Genomic DNA, 23,553 nt, shown 5'->3' with positions numbered 1-23,553 from the left:
GTATCCATTGGGCTGCTGAAAAAAATGAACACTTAGCTTCTGGATAAATAAATCCATAACAAAAAAAATATCAACAGTTAGCTTCCGGATATATACATCCGGATTGCATAAAACAATTTCGGATATGTACATCCATAAGCCAATTATGACCTACGGACATGGGTGTCCAGAAGCAACGAACCACACTTCCAGATGTTGATATCCGTAATTGAAAAATTTGGCTTTTGGATATTAATATCCATAGTGAAAAAAACATACTTCGGGATGCCGATATCCAGGACCAGCTGAGCTCGAACGAAAAACCAGAAACGACTGAAAATTGATTACTTACCCCATTAACTTGGCAAACGAAGCTTACCCTGAATGTCCGTGCACAACAATGAATGTAACCTCCTCTTTTGCAGCTCAAAGCAAAGCTTCACACAACAATGAACTTCCTCTACCCCACCATACAATATTTTTCAAAGTGAAGAAGAGAAGGGCACAATGAGAGTTTTAAAAATTCGTCGGGTGCCAGTCACAATTGATCGGGTGCAGGAAGCAATTGTCAGCAAGTAAATGATGGCAATACTAGAAGGAGATAGAAGGAAATTGTTTCTTCCTGCACCTCCATAAGTTTTTTTCTCACCTCCATAAATTTTCGTATTTCCAAAAATATTCTTTTGTAATATTATGGATTATGTAATCTGAAAATATTTTTTTAAATTCGTAATTAGTTTTCAGATTACATAGTTCGGAAGCCTTTTTTAGATGCATGATTAGTTTCCAGATTACATAATCTGAAAGTCTTTTTTAGCTTCCAAATTATGTAAGCCATAAGTCTTTTTTAGCTTCCGAATTATGTAATTCAGAAGTCTTTTTTCAAATGCGTGTCCAAATTATATAATCTAGAAGCTAATCTATGGGGGTGACACAAAAAGAATAAAAATATATTTTCACGTTTTGTATGGGATGACAAAATAATATATGGAGGTGTAGGAAGAAACAATTCTAAAAGGAGAATCATACTTTATGGGGAGCTTGAAGAGAGAAAAATATCTAGTTTAGGGGATAAGCCGAAAAAATATTAGAGTTTACTTTTTCATATTGTTTTATTCACAATTAAAAGTTGTAAAGTATTGCGATTTTTTTAAATAAAACAATAAAGTTAGTATGATTGTATTTCAAATTGTCGGATACTCAATTGAAAAAAATATTATATCTTCTTAATATAGGTTGATTAATGTAATTCAGTTTAGATTAAGTAATTTGATATTCCATCAAGCTTGCACTAATTATATTTGAGTTTGAGGATTAAAATGTTTGTGAAAACTTGATTTATCAAATGTGTGCTTAAAAATGTTATATTTCAAACTTTATTGTTTTAAGTACCATGAAAAATGGAAAAATTATTAAGAAAAAAATTCAATATCGTACAATTTTGACTAAGTGTTTAAATACAACAAAATATAAAATATAATCATACTTCATATGTAGCCCCCCGCTTGACCGATTTATCGGAACGGAATCAGAGGAGGTTTGAGAGTGTATCCGCGCCCCCTGCCCCTTTTGCTTTGGCTGTAGGCGAGCGCTGGGGCATTTCCAGGTGAGTTTTCAGCTTATTTATTGCTCTTGCTTCGCTGCTTCTGCCACTTGCTTTCTTTCTGCTCGCTCCTTTGGCTTTTGACTTATTTATGAATGATGGGAAGCCTTTGCCCCGGTAGCCAAGATGAAGTCTGTTCGTCTCCTGCTCTCTATTGCTGCGAATCGAGATTGGCCTCTGTTCCAATTAGATGTTAAAAATGCCTTACTGAACGGGGACCTCAAGGAATAAGTGAATGTTTTGTTCAAATAACAAATTATGTAAAATGTAAGTGTTTTATTAGACAGATAATACAATATTATGTACTCTATTCCTTATGTACAAAGAAACAAGTATTTTCCTAAACATGTTTGTTTTATTAACAATACCAAATTTATCATACATTATAATGGTTTGATTTGTTGGGCAAGAATCTACATCAATCTCAACCGTAGGATCAACTTGAGGTTAACGACCTAGATCTTGCGACTATTGGTATACGGACATACCATGTCATTTTAGATGTTAGTGATCCTTCATTTACTAAAGTAACTTAGATCTGGAGGTGAAGTATATCTATCAGTCCTACTCCATGTTGGACCAACATCGTGACACCAACAAATAAATGATTTTTTCTTTTATAAAGTGCAAAATGAAAAACTTTCGTTGATTAAAGTAAGTTGAACCCAGAAAGGCCAAGCATACCTTCCTACTCCATGTCGGACTTGAAAAAAATAATTTTTTTTTATAAAGTACAAAATAAAGACCTTCGACTAACTAAAGTAACTTACCCTAGAAATAAGTATACTTATCGGTCGGTGTTACCGTAAAGAAACTTGGACCCTTCATTAACTATGTTAACTATGTGTAACATAGAATTCAAAACTCTTTTCTAATCAATTATCAAAACTTTATTTAGAATAAGGAGTGATCGGGGAAAGAGAATGAGAGAGAAAAATATATTAATGAAGGTTTAAGGATTTTTTTGGAAACAAGTAATTGAAATAATAAAAATAAATAAATATAAAACGGTTGCTTCTGCTGCAAAGTATAATGAGAAGGTATCAAGTTTTAGCCATGTTATGTAATTCCTCATTTAATTTTTGGGTTATTGAATTTTGTGAACTTAGTTTTAATTAAAGTGTTAAAATTTCAAACAACAGCACCAGTGGTCTAGTGGTAGAATAGTACCCTGCCACGATACAGACCCGGGTTCGATTCCCGGCTGGTGCATTTTCTTTTTATTAAAACATAATGTTGTTTTTGGAGAAATGTATTTCAATACTTACTTCAAGTACAGAGCCATGCTGATGGTTGCAATACCACTGAAATTATATTTAATTAAAGAACAAGTATTTCTCTTTTTTTCCCTATGACTGCAATGGACATAAATATTTTAGGCAAATTCCTGAATCTTCATGCCTTTTTCCTCCACCTCCATACAAAAATGAAATTATAAATTTATCATTTTTTCATTCAACACCATCTTAAATTTCTTCTGGCAACAACAATCCTTATCTCCAACTTCCACCATCATAGCAGCTCACCACTGTCGTATAGCGTCTACCTCTAATGCTACAGTTATAACACCTCTCACGTCAGTGCTACCACCATCACAATAGTCTCTTACTTTTACCATCTAAGTAGATAAAAGTTGTATTTTTTATTTTAGAATTTATAATACAAAAATTATACAATCATATTTCGAATCATATAATTTGAAATAAAAAAATTTACTCCAAATTCTAAATTCAAAATATATCGAATTCAAACAACAAATTTGTATTTCGAATTATAAATTGAGAATCAGAATTTTTTTGTATTCGTGAAAATATATAGGTGTTAGAAGAAATTATGGAGGTGTAGAAAAATTTGTCATTTTTTTATAGTGTGAATCCTGAATATAGATTGATTACTTGAATATAAAAAAATTGATATCACATGTAATCTATATAATTATCATTTTTTTATTAATAAAAAAATAATATATAATTATGATCTATTTAAATGGTTTTAATCGTCTTCTTCATCTCATATTCTGTTAACGAACCTTTTAATATATATTCAATAAAACAAATATGCTAAATTTTCTAAAGATATATTATACCTCTGTGAATGTCGGGACCCAATTAATGTTGATCCACTCGATACACAATTCGTTGTCGTGCTGGTAGTCTTTGAATTCTTCAAAGTTCTTCCTCTTCTATGCGCGAGTGCTCCGCCGGTCGGTGGGGGTACCTGCGATTGCACTCCAACGCTCAAGTCAGTGCTAGTTATTGGTATGTTCTCTCAGGATATGAAAAACGTACCTTTTCCCTCTTCAGAAGTCTCCTTTATAGGTTGACTTGGGCTTCTACTCGTGTGGGCCAGATAACCAGTTCGCCAAGACATGTGTATTGGTCCTCAGGTCATGTGTAGTGGCTTCCTGATATTACGAGAGTGCGTTTCAAAGTGTGTCTTTGACTCATTCAACGTTAGTTGTAACTGCTTTCTTGCCACGTATTTATTATGTTGTATTATTTATCCATGTCTTCGGTCGTCCAGGGTCCGACTGATACACTTGCCCCCTAGGCTCAAGGAGATTTATTGTTGAAGAGTCGTATATAATGGTTGTGGGTTCTGAAGTAATGTGTGACAGGTGGCAACCTAAAATGCATGGCAGAGATGTGACAAGAAGTGACTTTTGGCAGAGCTGCCATTTCGCGATGTACTGTTTCATCGGATGCTTTCAATGGTGGAAATTTCGTGTCTTTTCGTATACTGAGTGAGTTTAACCGTTAGATTACATTCGATCCAACGGTGCTGGACGAGTGATGGGAAACTCTCTCACCTACTTTGTTGGCTATAAATAGCGCTTCACTGATAGTTTAAAAGGTTTAAGCTTTCCTTCTAAGCTTGAGTCTTACGTTGCTTGCTCCGAGTGCCAAGTCAATTGCACGTGTTGAGTTTATTGCGTCGAATTCTTCGATCAAGGTTAGTAATGCCTTCCCTAGTAGAATCTTCCCATAGTGTTGTCAATGCCGAATCGTTTATAACTCGCACCGCATCTGGTAGTGCGAGTCAGTCGTCGGACGGTCCAAGCTACGATTGGGTTGATCCGTCAGTCCTCAAAATCCCAACTAGGGTTAGGACCTCTGATGACTTAGATAAATTTCTTTCTGAAAATGATAACTTTTTTACGTCTGACTATCCATCCGAGGCAATAACTGCGGATATTTGTGGCGTGACCGACCGTGTGTGCCACGGTCGGGAAAATGCACCACACGACTTATTTTTGGTATATAATACTTTGTTTGCCAACTTGCACATTACCCATCCTTTGGATAAATGAGTCCTTCGGATTCTCAATGTTGCGCCTACGCAGTTGCATCCCAACTCGTGAGCAATTCTTCAGGCATTCTGAATGCTATGTCACGTTTTTAAATTTGAGCCTACCCCTGAGTCGTTTTTATATTACTATAACACGCATCCAAACACCCCTATAAGTTGGTTTTCGTTGTCTAGCCGACCGGGGAATGTTCGTTTCGCTGCCTTCACCACCTCATACAAAAATTTCAAAGAAAATTATTTTAAGATTTTTGTGGAGCCAGATGGTTGAGAGCTCTTTTATAATGCGAATGGGACAACCAAATTTCCATTCCATTGGACGGAGAAACCCACCCAACTCGGAAGTTGGATGTGGTCGTCACTGTCACCCTTTGACAAGAAGACCTTAATGGTCATTAACCAGTTGCCTTGTAAGCTACCCACCCGAGAGCTGATAGCTGTGTATAGATCGTCCAAGAAGTGGACAAATGTAAATGGTATGTGGATTTCTTGTGTTCGGTCATGATTCGTCTATGTTAATGTGACTTAACCGTGTATATATTCCTGCAGATATTATCCTGAAGATGGATCCCTCCCTGAGCAAGTTTATGAGCAACCTTAAGCGCCAAGCGGCCGGGCAAAAAATCAGTAGCCTCGCGGGAATACCAAAAGAACAAGCTGTTGTGGAGGAAGTCATGCCGGCGGTGGTTCCTCCTGCGGCCAATAAGAAGAGAGGTCGCCCGCCAAAGGCTCAGGCAGGTGCCGAAGTAGGGCAATCATCCGGGAGGCAACTTACTATGTTGAGTCCGGCGATGCGAGTGACACGGACTACCCAATTTGACCTTCGTCCAGAAGATGAGGGCATCTTGGCAGCCATTCCCACCAAAGAATTGATATATGAGTTGGTGGAGTTGTAAAGTCGGGTGACCGTTGTAGCTAAGGCGCTCGGCGATGAGTTGAATAGGACCCAAATCGTGGTTGTTCCAAAACTGAAGGCTGAATTGGAAGCGTCGGCCGACTCCCTTAATGCAACGTTGGAGACTGTCGGTTCCTGCCAGAAGGAGATGGAAAAGAACACCAAGAACGAGCGGCTTGTCATTGAAGAGTTAGAAGCGTTGAAGGCAAATTTCACCAAAGTGATAGCTGAGAGAGACCAATTGGCGAAGGAGAAAGCTGAAGCCGAAGCTAAAGAAAAATCTTTAGCTGCCGAGGTGGAACACTACCAACAGTTTATGCTTCGTATTAACGAGCAAAGCTTCTATCAAGGCGTTCGACATGTCATTTTATTTCATGGCGTACCAAGTGAAGACTCCCGGTACGACCTGGAAAAGGATGTAGTTGTTGGTGAGTTGGTGCCACTTGGAGGGGGTGCTGACCACGAGATGGAGGATCAACATACTGAAGTCGAAGCCGAAGCCGTCCAACCGGAGGAATCAATTGAAATGATCTAAATGAAAATATCTGGACCCGGGTTGCGGGTTTAAGACAATTTGCTTTTATGTTTCTATTTGGAATTGCTTTGAACATTTGCACGTACTCTTAAAGTCTTAGATACATATATATGTTTTTATTAATCAATGTTATCTTATGAGTATAACGCCTGAACGCTTTTGGTAATAAGAATTAACTTACGAACGAACTTCAAACCAAAGAATACGGTAAATAACACTTAAGTGATCAAATGCTTCGGTAAATAATGTTAAGTTATAGCTGACTGGTTTCGGTAAATAACGGTTAAGTTATTTAATTGATTTCGGATCAAGAGTTTGGTAAATAACGATTAAGTTATTAAGTGTTGACCAAACGACTCGGTGAATAACATTTAAGTTATTAATTTTTTACCAAGACTTTGGTAAATAACAATTAAGTTATTAGGTACTGACCGAACGAATCGGTGAATAACATTTAAGTTATTAATTTCTGACCCAGACTTTGGTAAATAACGATTAAGTTATTAGGTACTGGCCGAACGACTTGGTGAATAAATTTTAAGTTATCAATTTCTAACCAAGACTTTGATAAATAATAATTAACCGCATATGATTTTGAGAAATGATTTTTAAAGTGGCTCGTTAAAACCTTCTCGGTCGAAAATCCTCCTTAGAGATAAAACAACCGAGCGAGGAAAGAGTACACTAGTGTTTATGTTATAATTATAGGGCTAAAGCAAGAAGGGGGGGAGGTGAATTGTTTTTGAAATATTTTCGCAAGTATTGAAGGTTGAGTGAAAGACAATTATTCAATGGAAAAACTGTTCAGCCAAATATAAAACTGTTTTAAGCTTGATGCAGAAATTCAACCTGTTGTTTTTACGAAATAACCGGTTGTTTTTATCAGCAGTTTTGTCAAAACAGATTTAAAGCAATTTAAAGAGTGTAAAGATAGAGAGATTCATACAAAATGTTTATACTGGTTCACTCAACACCAGAGCTACATCCAGTTCTCAGAAACCACTGAGAATTCACTATGTAATCAATCACATATTACAAATTACACAACCACAAAGAGGTAACTTTGAATCCCACAAATCCCACTCACCCTTTTTGCAACACCACACACCTCAAGCCAGAATTCCACTGACTTTACAGGATTTTACACTCCAAGAATGTTGATCTTGATCCCCTCATGAACACATAACACTTCTTGGAAACACCAGTACAAAAACACAATTATTAAGAAGGAAGGGAATAGAAAACACATGGGTAAATCACAAGATCAAAGATCAGAATACAAGAACCAATCCTATTCCACACACTTGAGTGATCCAAAGCTCTTTCAAAACTATTTTTGATTGATCTCTTTCTTTGTTCCAACATAGGAGCGTAAAAAACACCTTTTTATCTTTCAATCAAATGGTTAAAATAGTTTTACAACAAAAGCCCAAAAGCAGTTGGAATCATTCAAAACAGAAAAGCCACCTATCAACATTGTGTTAAGGTTTTCAGCAAAACAGTCGGTTGATTTTTTCAAATAACCGATTGAATGTTTTTTTACAGCATTCAAAATCACTAAGTGTCAAATAACCTATTGTTTCAAAATTTTAACTTGTTAAAATTTGTTTGACAGCAAAGGCAAAGGCAAAGACAAAGTTTTTCCAAATCAGTTTAAAATCTACTAAGTGTCAAACAACCTGTTAAAACAAAATTTCAACCTGTTGAAATTTGTTTGACAGTAAAGGCAAAGACAAAGCTTAAAATTCACTGTGTCAAACAACCTGTTAAATCGAAATTTCAACCTGTTGAAATTTCACTTCCTTTTAGAAAATCCATCTTTTCAAAATGTTAAAGATTCAATTGAGCTTGGATCAACTTAAGGAGTGAATTAACAAGTTTCAAACAACTAGGCACACACACACAACAACAACAAGGTCTTCAAGCTTTCCACTAGGATTTGGAGACATCAAAGCATCTTGTTCAACAGTTTATTCATCAGCTGTAATAAAATTTGAGATGTGTGACATTCCACGTTCTGGGTACATATTTTTCTGATAAATATTCTAAATAATATGCTCCTCTGGCAACTATGTTGGTAATGCGGAATGGACCCTCCCAGCGACTTGAAAATTTGTCGTCATCCTTCCGGGCATCGCTGCGCATGCGCCAGACTAAATCTCCTCTCTGGAAGCTTCGTGGCTTTACCTTCGAGTTGTACCACCTTGTTACCCGCATTTTACAAGCTTCTTCTCGTATTCTGCATTTGTCCCTTAGTTCGTTGATAAGGTCAAGGTCGACCATCAAGCTTTCTTTATTTAAGTCCAAATCTAATGTTTATCGTCGTAACGAAGGTTCACCTACCTCGACCAGAATCATGGCCTCAGTGTCGTACATCAAACTGTAAGGTGTCTCTTGAGTCGTAGACTGTAAAGTACACCGGTAGGCCCACAGGAGTTTCAGAAGTTCCTCAGTTCAATTTCCCTTGGCCGGACCAAGTCGTTTTTTGAGTTCGTTGAGGATGACTTTATTGGCGGCCTCTGCTTTACCATTGGTTTGCGGATGCTCGACCGAACTCGCGATATGTTTGATATTGAGCTCTTCGTAGAATAACGCTAATCCTCGGTCAGTGAACTGTCGACCGTTTTCAGTAATGATGACTTAAGGTAATCCGAATCAACAAACGATATTTTTCCACACGAAGTTTTGGATGTTTTCATAAATGTTTTTAATTGAAGAAAGTTCCGTTCGCACTCGAACTTGAGTCTCGTTTGTTTGGCAAGTTTAGGTACGAACTGAGACAGGGAAGTGAGTCAGCCAACTAGTCGTTGGATTTCTTTAAGGTTGTTAGGACTTCGCATTTCTGCAATGGCTTTACACTTCTCATGATTTGCTTTTATGCCTCGATGGTGAGCATGAAACCTAAGAACTTCTCTCCTTCTACATCGAACGCGCACTTATCAGGATTCAAACGCATACGGCGAACGACATGACTTCATAATAGAAATTGTCAGAATTTGTTCTAAAAGTTGTTTTTTCTCTATTTTGTGGGTGCATCTGGATTTGGTTATAACCTGAGTACGCATCAAGAAAACTGAGAATCTGATGATCGGCCGCTACGTCGACCAACCGATCAATAGTCGGTAGGGGATACGAGTCTTTCAAGCAAGCTTTGTTAAGGTCTGTATAGTCTACGCACATCCGCCACTTACGGTTTGACTTCTTGACCATTACCACATTGGCCAACCATGTGGTATAGTGGGCCTTCTAGATGAAACCAACTTCTAGAGGAGTGTAGTTATGAAAACGAGGACCCCTGTTCGGACGATACCGGTCTCGGTCGGTCCTCATTGCGAGAGGACAGATACCCCTATTTTTCTCTCTTTCTTTTTCAGAAGCTTCCGCCAATGTTTTCTTGTGATAGTCAACGTGTTCTTCTATTTGCATGAACTTGGTTGATCTTGTTCTTTATTCGTCCATGTTGTATGGTGGTCGTTTTATAAGGTTCTCAGTGAACCGACCTGGCAGTATGGCCGAGACTAAATGGTGCATTGCTATGTCTGGATTCAAATTCTTGATTCCCATGCAAACCTTGCTGAATTTGTCCATAAAAGCTCTCAATGATTCTCCTTTTTCCTATTTGATGTTGAGGAGAGACATTGAGGACGTATGATGGGTCTACTCGTAGCATACTGGGTGGTAAACTTTGTTTATAAAATGTCGAAACTAGTCACAAAATTCGATGGGAGCTCGGTAAACCATCCCAATGGCCCTTCCCTCAGTGAAGTGGGAAAAACCTTAGACCACACCGTCTGATCCACGGTATATAAGGTCATTTGTGTTTTAAAAATATTCAAGTGCCCATCTGGATCGGTGGAGCCATCATAAAGGTTCATCGTTAAGCCCCTCCACTTGTCTGGAAAGGGTACAACAATGATGTCATCCGTGAAAGGATGACCCCTTGGATTTACTACTCTGCCGGGAGCGGCGTATTTAACGCTTTGGTGTGTGTGATGCGTAATTGAAGTGTGATGCACCAACTGAGTTTGAGGAGTTGGTTGCTTCGTCTTGGATTGATGCGTCTGCGGTGTTGGTGTCGGCGTGTGGTAATGTCCTTCCTGTTCGGACTTTTCAAGTCGCTGAAGTAGTCTTTTGTCATGCTCCTTTAATTGAGCCATTTCCTCCGCCTGTCGACGCCGTTTTTCTTCTTGCTTACGTCGATCCTCGTCATGAAACAACTGATATGTAATTCCTTTCTGCAACAACTCCTGCATCTGGGCTTGAAGGGCTTACAACATCACCATTTGATCATGTGCCGTGTTATCATTGTTCATGTTATTCACTGTGGATACCATCGTTGCCTCTTGATGTTCTTGTGAAAGGAGGTTAAAAAATTACTTGGGCCCCACGGTGGGCGCCAATTGTACATGTGTGGATGTCAGGACCCAAGTTGATCCACTCGATACACAATTCGCTGTCGTGCTGGTAGTCTTCAAATTCTTCAAAGTCCTTCCTCTCGTATGCGCGCGTGCTTCGTCGGTCGGTGGGGGTACCTGTGATTGCACTCCGAAGCTCAAGTCAGTGCTAGTGATTGGTTTGTTCTCTCAAGATATGAAAAACGTACATTTTCCCCCTTCAAAAGTCTCATTTATAGGTTGACTTGGGCTTCTACTCGTGTGGGCCAGATAACCCGTTCGCTAAGACATGTGTAGTGGTCCTCAGGTCGTGTGTAGTGACTTCCTAATATTACGGGAGTGCGTTTCGAAGTGTGTCTTTGACTCATTTAACGTTAGTTGTAACTGTTTTATTGCCACATATTTATTATGCTGTATTATTAATTCATGTCTTCGGTCATCCGAGGTCCGACCAGTACGTATATATAATTCAAGTAAATGGTCTAATATAATGGTAATAGTAATTAAAAATTGAAGCTTGTGTTCAAAGTTGTAACTATATAATATTGTACTCAACTTTAAAAACTTTATTTTATAAATAAGAAAACAAATGAGTTGAATAACATTTCAAAAACCTTTATTTAAAAATAAATGACTTTAGAAAACACGAAATAATACTCTTTTTCGAATGATATCAATAAATATATTTTGTAAAATATTCTTGTACATTTTCTTATTTACCACTTGTATTATTTATAAGTAAGTGGAATTCTATATTCAATTCTAAAACTGAATATATATAAAGTTATACGTGGAATTCTATAATCAATTTTAAAACTGAATATGTAATGAGTTATAGGTGAAAATATCAACTATTATGTTATTGAGTATAAAAAATGTTCTAACAAAACTTTTTTTTTAAAATGTGTGGACTTCTCGATCTTCTTGATCTTCTCAATCTCCTCTCTTGGGTTGGGCTTTCAATCTGCTGTCTTGGGTTGAGCTTTCGGTCTACTCTTCCTTGGACTTGGATGATTGGTAAACTTACTAAACTGGTTGGATCAACTGAGTCTCTCGGTTCTTGATCTCGGTCTCCTCTCACGGGTGGGTGTGTGTACTTGCAAGACACTCCGATGCCAAAGTCAAAATCAATTTTGTATAATTGTAAGATAAATTCACTTTACTTACCTCTTGGATTGAACATCTATTTATAATGCTATCTTATTGGACTTAGAAGCTGCTTGAGTCTTTCTTTTTACACCTAATATTTTTTAAACACACACCTATATATTTGAATATGTTTTATGAATTTTACTACTGTAACTAATTTAGTTTTATTTATTTATATTTTTTGTATTTAACCTTTCACCCTGACCTTTCAATGCAATATTTTAGTTAACCTTTTGGTCTAGATAATACAAAAAGATATTATTGAATATTTCTTGATCCACACAATAACAAAAGAGTGGATAAAGAATTACAAAGATATACTCATTTTAGTTTAGATCTAATTTGTTTTTTAAGAAAGTGTTGAAACTTTATACTTTTTAATATGTTAAGTCATTTATCTATGAGGAAATTATGCTACAATTTTTTTCTAAGATCAATCCTCCTTATCTTCTATCTCAACGTGTTTCTATAATAAGGAGTAACATATACAGGTTTTAAGTATATAAGAGTACTTGATTTTGAGTAACATGAGAAAATTGAAAAAGGATAATTATGAATGGTTTGTATACTCATTTTCTAATTAAGTTTTGATTTGTAAATTTATTTTGAAATTATTCAACAACGTATATTTAGTTGAAATTATTCAACAACGTATATTTAGTTGAAATTATTTAAAACAAATAATTATTTGTTTCATTACCTCTTTTATCTTAAAAAAAGGCATTTGAAAACTCGATTGATTCACAACGACACCGTTTTACACAAGCTTTTAATTGTGTTCAGCAAACCAAATCGAATCTAACATTGTTCTTCTTCCTTCCTTCCTTCACTTGTATCCTCACTGAATCGAAGAAGAAGAAGAAGAAGCGAGAGACACTGCGAATCAAAAACCCTAACAATGGCGTTCGAGATGCCATTAGAACAGATAAAGCAGCTCCGGATTCTGCTCCGCAAAGAGGCGAACCTCTCATGGTACGAACCCGAGAAGGAGGAAAATCTTGCGCTCCCGAAGCTTCCATCCGTCTCCGAAACCATAGCGAAGTTGGATCCTTCGCCGTCTTATCTTCGCTGTAAGAATTGCAATGGCAGACTCATACGCGACGTGGAATCTTTTGTCTGCGTATTTTGCGGGACTAATTCCCGCAAGGACCTCCCTCCCGAACCCATCAAATTCAAGAGCACCATTGGTTATCGGTGGCTACTCGAGTCCCTTAAACTCGATGGATCGGTAATACCAATCTCAGTGTTTTCTCTACTATTAGAAGTGTTCTTAATGCTGAAAATGGGAAATTATAGGTATTATTTTCACGTAATGTAATCCGTTTTTCTTTTTGTTTATAATGCAATAGGAAAGAGAAGTAGATAAATGATAGTTCGTTTTGTTGGGCAATGATTTGTTTTAAGATAAATCTTAGATGGAGTTCTGTAGGTTCTTTTAGTGTGCTTTTTCTATTAGAATTAGAATTTTACCATGACAATATATGTAGTAAATGGTTACATTAAATGTCAGTATTGGTTTTCGAGTTGAAATTCCAATTTCGATCGGAGAGTAATACTAAAAGCACCTGAGAACTACGTCTAAGTTTTGTTCTTATTTTTTAGAAAAATCTCTGGTGCTGTCTAGTATTGTTTTCCGTACTGGTCAAAGTCGTATACAATATGGCAGGAAACCTTAGATACTTCCATGCATCTCGAGTAAAGGGTGCAAGGATGCATACCTGTGAACCCGATATGGATTCACAGAGGAACATTCTTCACAGGATTATCCAGTATAAAGAAAATTATAGAAGGTATTTTTTAGACGATGTTGAGTTCAATTTGCTCTTTGATTGCTGCTATGCACTCTATCTTCAGGTGAAAATTGTCTTCTGGAAATCGAAATTTGTAAAAGTTCGAAAATCTTCTCTTTGGGTGATTCCCTATCTTCTTGAAATTTAAGTCGGATTTAGTGTACAGCCTCACATAGCTACATGAAATGTAACTGAAAGTGATAGCTAATCGCAGCATCTTCTAATGCATAATGACAATTGAGCTCTGCAATGTGGGTTGGTCTAGTGAGAAAAATTCCAATGATATATCAAACTCTTTTGTATATAGAAGATTTTGTGAAAGTTATAGCTGGTGCATAATGACAATTGAGCTCTGTAAAGTGGGTTGATCCAGATAGTTCCAGATATATTATCTAACTCTTCTAATGCATAATGATACGAAATGATGTTGATCATTCTCTGTGCTACCATCATTCTTCCCAAGGATGTATCTATGTGTATGTGGACGACATTATTATCACAGATAGTGATAAGGAGGGTACTATGCAACTAAAACTATATCTTGCTCAAAAGTTTCAAACAAAAGTTCTTGGACTTTGAGGTATTTCCCTGGTATAGAAGTAGCATAATTCAAGGATGTTTTGGTCATATCTTAAAGAAAATACGCCCTCGACATTCTAGAAGAAATAGGGATGCTAAATACTAACCCTGTAGACACACTAATGGGTTCAAGTGTCAAACTTGTAGCTGCCCAAGGAGAACTTCATTCTGATCCTAGGAGACACATTGGGTTGGTTGGTAAGCTAAATTACTTCAGTGTGACCGGTCCTGACATTATCTGTGCAGTGAGCGTAGCAAGTCAAATTTTAAACACTCTTTGTTAAGACCATTGGGATGTTGTCTTATGGATCCTAAAATATATTAAGAAGGCTCCTGGAAATAACCTCATTTATATAAAGAAAATAACCAAATTGTTAGATATTTTGATGTTGATTAGGTTGGGTCACCAAGCGATAAACACTCTACTTCAAGATACTATTTTCTTGAGTTCTTGTTGGAGGAAATTTAAAATCATGGAAAAGTAAGAAACAAAATGTTGTGGCAAGATCAAGTGTAGAAGCAAAATATAGGACAATGACATTAATCACTTGTGAGCTCATTTGGCTAAACTCTTTAAAGAGCTTAAATTTGAAGAAATTTCCCAAATGTGCCTTGTATGTGAGAACTAGGTAGCATTACACATTGCCTCTAATCCATTCTTTCACGAGAGGATTCAATATATTGAGGTGGATTGTCATTTATAAGAAAAAAACCGGAGTCTGGAGGCATCACCACTAGATTAATGAATAATTGGTTGACATATTCTCCAAGTCTCTAAGAAGACTGATGATTGATTATATTTGCAGCATGTTAGACATATATGACCTATATGATCTAGCTTAAGAGGGAGTGTAATAATTATAGAAATAAGGATTTGATCCTCTATAATCAGGAATATTGTTATAGTTATAGAAATAAAGAGTTGATCCTATATAATCAAGAGTATCTAAATATATATATATATATATATCTATTTATTCTCGTATCATATCTTTGTTATTAGAGGATATCAAATCTCTTCTATTTTGTTATTGATTTCTTTTTCTTAATATAAATAAAACACCTTTATTGTATCAGAAACACATAATTTCAGCTTAATGTTTCTTTCCTCTCTAGAGTTTAATAAGAGGATTTTGCAGCTTAGTAGGTGGAGGATTGAATACTCAAATGTTGAACTTGTCGCAGAGGTAAAGTAACATCTCTAAATGACTAGCTAGACACTCAACATGGAAATCACAATGCTTATAACTTACTTGAACTCAGTTATGAAGAGACTTATGCATTGGGTTAAGCACTTCCCAATATATATTGGACATTTGATGTTACTTGGCTTTAACCTTCACAACAATTCCAACAATTGGATGTTCAAACCTCTACCTATTGATATACAAAATCCTCTATAATCAAAAGATTTTGACAATATCTTGTAGCTATTATCAATTTATCACTAGATCAACACCTGTTGTAGAGCTCAACTGCCATTACGCATCAAATGATGTTGCAAAATCATAGCGAAGATTAGCTATCGTTATTAGATACATTTCATGTAGTTACGAGGTTGTATACCAAATTCGACTTGAATTTCAAGAAGATAGGATAGGAGACCACCTAGAGAGACGATTTACTAACTTCTATGTATTTTGGTTTCCTCTAGAGAATTTTCACCTGACTTTGGAGTGCATAACATCAATCTAAGGGCAAGTCCAACTCAATCCCTGTTTGAAAAATACCTTCTAGAATTTTCTTGAATACTGGAGAGTCATATGAAGAAGGAAGGAATCTAAAGGTGTTCCTCTGTGGGATCCATGTTGTGTTCTCTGCATCCTTACACCTTTTACTTGAGATGCATGGAGGTCTGTAAGGTGTCCAATAAAGTACTTTCTGTCATATTGTATACAAAAGCCTTCGAAACAGAGCTGAACAGTATCATGGAGATATTCAATACCTTATTTGAGGGCAAATACACATTGAGTGCTCTGGTTAGAATCCCCTAGAGACTTTTATTTATCAGAATATTTTCCAATCGAAATTGGAGTTTTACTGTGGTAAAAACGATATAATATAGGTTTGCATTAAAGGTGATAATAGGTTATCAAGAAAAAACTCCAGTTCCGGTTTGTATTAAAGTTGATCATAGGTTGTCTTTATTTTTTATAAACAAATTGAGGTGTTTCATGTATTGTTGTGATAACTCTGTGCACATTGCTTAGCAGGAGATGGTGGCACCAGTAATGGATGAAAATGAATGGAACAGGGGGAGGAATGTATCAAAAGATGAGATTCCCCTATCTGAACTGCTGGATTTGGAAATTAGATGGCCTTCCGAGTCTGAGATAGCTCAGTTGAGTACTTCAGATTCTGCAGCTTTTCAGGGAAAAAGTTCATTAAGTTTGGCTGGAGTTGATCTTGATAGCTATTTTAACCAGAAGGAATCTGATTCTGATGTGTTTGACAAGAACTTGGCTTCTGAAAGACAGGTGGGTACTGCTTTAGATAATACATTCAAAGCAAATGAAAATCTTAGTCTGTTTCAGAATGTACAAGCTTCAGAATTGGCAGCAGCGTCTGCAGAAAATCCGAGTGTTGATTCACTTTCCAGTTGGGAGGCCAGCTTTACATCTGCTAGTTCTGGTCCTGTTCATGAAATGTCCAAATCTGTTGATTATTCTAATGTTGATTTGGATACAGCATCTGGATTCGGGAAAGATTCTGTTGGTGTAAAGGAGAATGACAATTTCAATCCCTCAGCATCCACAGAACATGATTATTTTCAGGGTGATGGATGGAGAACTTCAAACTCGATCTCACATGCCGAGGCTGGGAAATCTGAATCGACCATGGATCTTATTGGTACTAAAACAACAGACAGTGCTAATGGCTCTAGTAGAAATCTTGAATGGATGCAAGATGACCAATTGCAAGGGAGTGATAACAAGACAACTGATACTGTGGTTACTTCTGAAGATAGATATTCATTTGACGAATGGAATGATTTTACTGGCTCAGCCAGCATGCAAGACCCTTTGAGTACTGTTACCAGCTCAAATACAACTGGCCAGACTGGAAATATTGGATTTTCTGTTGATTTTAATGATACAAAAATAGCGGAGGATGCTAATAGCTCTTCTAACAAGGATATTGATTGGATGCAACATCAGTGGCAAGATAGCAATAATAAAACAACAGATACCATCAGTGCTATTGAAGCTGTGGACTCATTTGATTCATGGAACGACTTCACTGGCTCAGTCAATGCACAACATTCCTCCCCCGGTGTATCCAACTCAGAGATAATGAACCAGACTGATAAATTTGAATTGGTCCTGAATCATAATGATACCAAAACAGTTGAAAATGCTGCTGGTTCTTCTGGTAATTTTGACTGGATGCAAGATGACCAGTGGAAGGGGATTGATAACAAGGTAACTGGTACTGTGACTACTAATGAAGTGGCTGATTCATTTGATGCATGGAATGATTTTACTGGCTCAGCTATTTCACATAATCCTTCCAGTGTTGTTTCTGACTCTTGGATTACTGCCCAGACTGGGACATCTGAAGTTACTTCTGATCTTAATCATATGAAAACAGAAAAGGGTACTAATGCTTTTTCTCACGGTAGTTTTGACTGGACTCAAGATAACCGATGGCAAGATAGCAACGGCAAAACAAATGATACCAGGACTACTAATGATGTTGATTCTTTTGATGATTGGAATGACTTTACTAGCTTGCCCACTACGCAAGATTATTCCAGCAATGATTGGAAACAAACTGCAAATCAGACTTTTGCTGAGAAGACCTCCGAAACCAATTTACCCAGTTTGTCAATCAGCTCACAAAATATAGAATTTAGTGGGCTTCCACTGCATGATATATTTCCAGGAAAGTTTGGTAGTTCACCGAGTTCTCTTCAAGCTACTTCTTCCAACAGGTGACACTTGATATTTTGTTGGTTGCAATTTTTTAATATAATTATGCGTAGTTCAATTCAATCACTTTCGAGTACCAGGTGGACCTGAGTGTTTTTCCAACATCTTTAGGACCCGAGTGTTTTTCCTACACCTTTAGGAGTTTGAGTTCAGTCACTCAGTTTACATTTAGTGCTAATTATATAGTTCAACAAAAGGGACGTCTACACAGTGGAGATCCTATAAGGAGGCTGTTAGGAATCTGTTCTCTTAAACTAAAAAGAAGATAACAGATTCCTAACAAAGAATGACAAAAGGACACAACAAGAGAGAAAAAAGAACTGCATAATTTTTGTATTTATTATCAACAAAACTCTTACAAGAACCTAGGTATACAAAGTATACCCCCAAAAGGAGCACTCTCCTTTTCACACTGGAAACCCAGTAAGACAAAAACACTCTGAAAAAACACTGAAGAGGGAGAAGTTCTATATGTAGAAGACTTTCAACAGACTTAACAGAAATAACTAGCAACTTGACCCAGTCTACTATTATTTACAATTTCATCCTTTCCCCTATTTTTCTTTTTATAATAAACCTGTGGAAGTTTTTTCCTATTTAGATGCTCCCTATGTTCATTCCTAACAATACTCTCTTCCTCAAAAGCCACCTTGTCCTCAAGGTTGAAATCTGGAAACTGATTACGAATTGAGGAATATCAGTAATTTGATATGAGAGAAAAGATTAACAAAAAGAGAACTGATTATTATTTCACTAAAAAAAGAGAGAAGTCCAAGCTGAGCATAAATATGCTCAAGAGAGGTTACACAGAATCAGACTAAACATAGCAGAAAACAAAAACCAGAAAACTAACTAACATTCAGTAGAAAAGCTGAATGTTTGCATTTGTATATCTAATAAGGAAAGATCTTCCCCAGTAGTTTCTTCTGGCAGCTTGCCCTGCCAATGTGCCAACACCTCAAGAATTTATGTACTCAATTTATTCACTGTTCTAGTGTGTAAAATTGCCAAAGGTTGATAATTATCTGTTGTTCCCTGCAACACTGCTGGAAAGTCTGATTCAATTGGATGATCTCCTACAGCCTATGAAAAACTGGATGTATGAAGGCTTGTTTTGAAAGTTGTAATTTGAATGCCAACGGTCCAACTTGTTGTAAAACCAAATAAGGTCCACAATATTTGGCTGACAATTTAGGATAAAGTTTAGACATGGAGGTTTGCCTGAAAACATTGGAGTTGGCCCTCCTTTTTCCGATGAGCAGAAAACATTGGAGTTGGCATCTCCCAACGACCACTATTGTGCAATAATTGCTGCCTAACTCTGTTGCATGTGCTGCTTATCTTTAGTGTGTTCATCTCACGTGCCACCCTCAAATTAGCACCTAATGTTGCTTTTTGGCGATGCACCCTTTGGCGACCTTCACCCCATGCTTCTCTTTCTTTGACGAACTGATGTGAGTTGATTTTAGAATGACACATGTTTTTAGGATTTTCACTTTGGATTATGATTTTGATTAACAAAATATGGTGAGACTTAGTGAAGATTGTCACTGGACACAAACTTAACCAAGTGGTTAAGTAAGTGTGAATGTTCTCTTCAAAAGAGCAAAGAGAAAAAACACAATTAAGATGATGAATGATGATGAACAAGAAATTAATAGCAAGATAAGAAGATAAAGGGCGAAAAACAATAAAAGAAATAGCCAAGGTAAAGAAGAATAATGGCGGAATGGTAAAGAAGACAAAGGAAAAGAGTAAAGAGGAAAGGAAGCTCATGGAGATGATGGGAATGGTGAGTTCATCACACCACTTGGAATGGGGATAGTTCCAAGAGGAGTGAGGAGGAGTCGCCTCTTGAAGTATTCCCTACTCACGATAAGAGCCATAGAAAGTTTGGAAACCACACAAGGAATCACTCTGACAAAGTTTCTTTACTTCAATTTCAATGTGATTTACAAGAGGGGATGCACCCTATTTATAGATACGAGTGCCTTGGAGAGGAAGGGTAGGGGCATAAATGACTACAAGCTTCTAGAAACTAGGTCAAATGTGAGCACATGGGGGAGTCTTCTAGAATCTAGGTCAAAGGTGAGCACATGGGTGACACATGGGTGATCTTCTAGAAATTAGGGTTTCTAGAAGCCTAAGCTGGTTTATTCTTCTAATTGGGCCTATATGAGCCCAATTGATTACCATTTAATGTTGTCTTAAATATACTAAAAGGAAAAACAATTGATACTCTGGCCCATGTCCGAGTCTTCTTTTGCTGAGACTCCTCTAAGGCCGGTTGGAACCTTGTCTTTTATTTTGAGATGACTGACCTAGGTGTGAAGTGTCTTTTGTGTTATTGGTCATCTGCTTGTCGAGTTGGATTGTACGGACTACTTTTGGGCTTTGTTTGACCTTGTTTGACTCCATGGTTTCTTCTCATTGTGGTGGTTGTAATGGAGGACATAGTGGAGGATGTGGCGGCGGTCACCGTTGTGCACATTGCAACTACTATGATCGTTGGGGTTATGTTGAGGAAGAATGTCACACCAAAGCTTGCTAGTTGTCTCAACAAGCTAATTGGGCCAAGCCAACTCCTACTTCAGGTATCTTGCTGAGTTCATGGATTTCTCAAGCTTTGAGAAGCCAACCAACTTGCATCATATGTTTCAAATATGGCTCAATCTAGTAATCCTACCTATAGCTTTTGTTTCTTGCTCCTCCTCTCTCAGACCTTGGATACTTGTTTTTGGTGCCTCAAATCATATGATAGGTAACAAATCACTTTTTTCCTCTTTGACCTTTTTGAACTCTCTACCTTCTGTTACTCTTGTAGATGACTCAAAAGAGTCTGGGGCATCGGGCAAACCCATTATGTTTCTCACCTTTCTTTAAACTATATCTTATTTATTTCTTGATGTCCTTTTAATCTAATATCTATTAGCAAACTTACTCACACTCTTGATGGGTATGGAGGATTATATCATCTTAGCCCTCAAGTGACCAATGTCTCTTTTGCCTATCCAGACGTCGTAATCAATGCCTTGGGCACCTAAGTGCTCCCCCATAGGTGAAGTGCGCAATTCATATAATAACTTTTTTAATCCATACTAAACCAACTGATACGACTAACCTTCCTTTATAATAGGATAATCTACCTTGTTCCACTGTGTGTGGCAGATGAAAATCTGGAAATTCTTGTAAAATTTAGACAAGACTGGATCCTCGTTTACCTCCATCAATGTTTGTAATATCTGGTCAAAAAGGTCTTGATATGCCCCACAACTCTTTATCTTCATCCCTTCCAGATAAAGCATTATACAGTCTATTTGAAGCTCCTACCTTGTAAACAATATCAAATTCATACCCCAAGAATTTTGCTAGCCAATTTTGTTGATTCTGCGTTGTAATTATCTGTTCCAAAAGGTATCTCAGGCTCTTTTGGTCAGTGTACACAGTGAACTCTGTCCCAAAAGGTGGGGTCTTGAATGTTGAATTGCTAACACAATGGTCATTAATTCCTTGTAAACAGATTTAGAGAGTGGCGAATCTGCCAAAGCCCTGCTAAAATAAGCAATTGATCTTTTATTTTGTGTAAGAACAGCCCCAACTTCTTTTTGTTTAGCATCACATTCTATGGATAAAGGGCCTTGAAAAATCAGGCAGTGTCAAAACTGGAGCTGTGGTGACAGCTTGCTGCAACATTTTGAAAACTTTAACACTTTCATTTGTCCACTTGAAATTTTCCTTTTTCAACAAATCATTTGGGGGTCGAGCTCTGTGGCCATAATTACAAATAAATCTCCTATAGTATCCAGTGAGCCCCAGAAACCCTCTCAAACCCTTAGGTGTTTTTAGTGGGTACTGTAAAATGACTTCAATCTTTTGTAGATCCATTGAAACTCCTTTAGATGTAATATGTCCGAGATACCCCACTTTTGTTTTACTGAAACTGCACTTTTGATCAGCAAATAAAGAATGATCCTGCAGCCTAGTCAAGACTTGTTTCAAGTGAACTATGTGTTCTTTGCATGATTTACCATAGACCAAAATGTCGCCAAAGTAAACTAACACATACCTCCGAAGAAAAGGTTTAAGTGTGGTATTCATAAGCACATTGGAAAGTGGGGGGTCTTTCTTAAACCAAGGGAGTTACGTGAGATTCAAAATGCCCTTGATGTGTTCTAAATTTTATACTTCTTCCTTGAAAGCACTGGAGGCCTCGAAGTTCTTAATTTTAAACTACCGCATAGGCTTTGTATTTACAATTTTGGATAATTGATGTGGGTTCTTGACACTCTTCTCCCTAACATTAATTCTTAACTGGCATTTTCTATTATCAAAATGGAAATTCATTGAATCTGTTGCATGTTCAGGGTGACTGAAGTGGATATCAAGAGAGGAAGCTCTGGAGATGTTTCCACTGCAGTAGGGTCAAAAGATGATGTAGAGATGCTGATGTCACAGATGCATGATCTCTCCTTTATGCTTGAGAACAATCTGTCAATTCCCCCCAAGTAAGGTGTAACTACACTATTTTCTTGTAACCCATATCCATTTGTTCGCTTATATTATGATTACTTTTGTAATCTGTAGCATAGCCCGTTCTTTCTGGGAATTTGTTCTTTGACGAATGAGTAGGGAATAATATGGCTTTCATCTACAGTTTCCACTTTTCCCTTCATAATTATTTTTGGGTGTAATTCCCAGAGTTAAGATTTTTGATAGTAGATCAAGGTTGTTGGTATGTCTTATTTGTAAAAGGATGCTACTGCTGTATATTAGCTGGCAGTTTATGTTTGGGAGTGATTATGATGTTTTTATGTATGATTTGAGGGCTTCCTTTATTGTCTCTTTGGATGAGGTAATTTAGGGGAAGAATTCATTATTTGATGAATTAAAAATTCTTTATAGTAAAATGAGCTGTCTGGACAAGGAAATTAAAAAGAATTGAAATTTAGGATTTTTAACATGGTATTTTAAACAAGTAAAACACTAGAATTTGAAATTCACTCCAAAAAAGGAATTTTGAAATTCTACACCCACTTACATTTTGTATACAAAGTTCAAAGTGCTTTGTCTGTTTGCTCTCTCTTGCTATGCTCTTTCTCTTGGAGAATTTGTGCCTCACCAAGTGAATTATATTAGGCTTATTTCTGAATTCTTTCATCTCGGTTTCTTTGTCAATTTGTTATTTTGTGTTTTGATATCTGATTTTATGGATCTAGGGTTTTGTTAATTTTGGGTTGCAACCGACTCAAACACTTCCATTGGTAATGTCCTCATTTCTTTTCCAGCGATAGTCTTTCCGCTCACTACTCTTCCCTCTTTCCTTGTCACGATAATCCCTCTTCTCATTTTAATTCCTAACCTAAAGCTATTCACCACTTAGCATGTCGTTAT

At 37.0% G+C, this 23,553-nt stretch overlaps 1 protein-coding gene and 1 non-coding gene across 5 annotated transcripts; both read left to right on the top strand.

The window, feature by feature from the left end:
* Positions 1-2,723: 2,723 nt before the first annotated feature.
* TRNAG-GCC (transfer RNA glycine (anticodon GCC)) lies at positions 2,724-2,794 on the top strand. Its single transcript has one exon. It is a non-coding gene; the product is annotated as a tRNA-Gly (tRNA).
* Positions 2,795-12,595: 9,801 nt separating this feature from the next.
* Positions 12,596-22,997, top strand: LOC137806631 (uncharacterized). 4 transcript variants are annotated; one of them, XM_068606844.1, is made up of 3 exons: positions 12,596-13,089; positions 16,444-18,164; positions 22,527-22,997. In XM_068606844.1, the coding sequence occupies exons 1-3, from the start codon at positions 12,760-12,762 to the stop codon at positions 22,669-22,671; spliced, it is 2,196 nt and encodes a 731-aa protein (XP_068462945.1). In that variant the 5' UTR covers positions 12,596-12,759; the 3' UTR covers positions 22,672-22,997. The 4 variants fall into 4 exon arrangements, with proteins under 4 accessions (XP_068462945.1, XP_068462944.1, XP_068462946.1 ...); XM_068606843.2 differs by having other exon boundaries at positions 12,643-13,089; positions 16,441-18,164; XM_068606845.1 differs by having other exon boundaries at positions 12,646-13,157.
* Positions 22,998-23,553: the final 556 nt, after the last annotated feature.

Source organism: Phaseolus vulgaris, chromosome 3, assembly GCF_051622355.1.
Source record: "Phaseolus vulgaris cultivar YP4 chromosome 3, ASM5162235v1, whole genome shotgun sequence".
Taxonomy (NCBI): Eukaryota; Viridiplantae; Streptophyta; class Magnoliopsida; order Fabales; family Fabaceae; genus Phaseolus; species Phaseolus vulgaris.
This window is presented reverse-complemented; position numbering and strand designations above follow the sequence as displayed.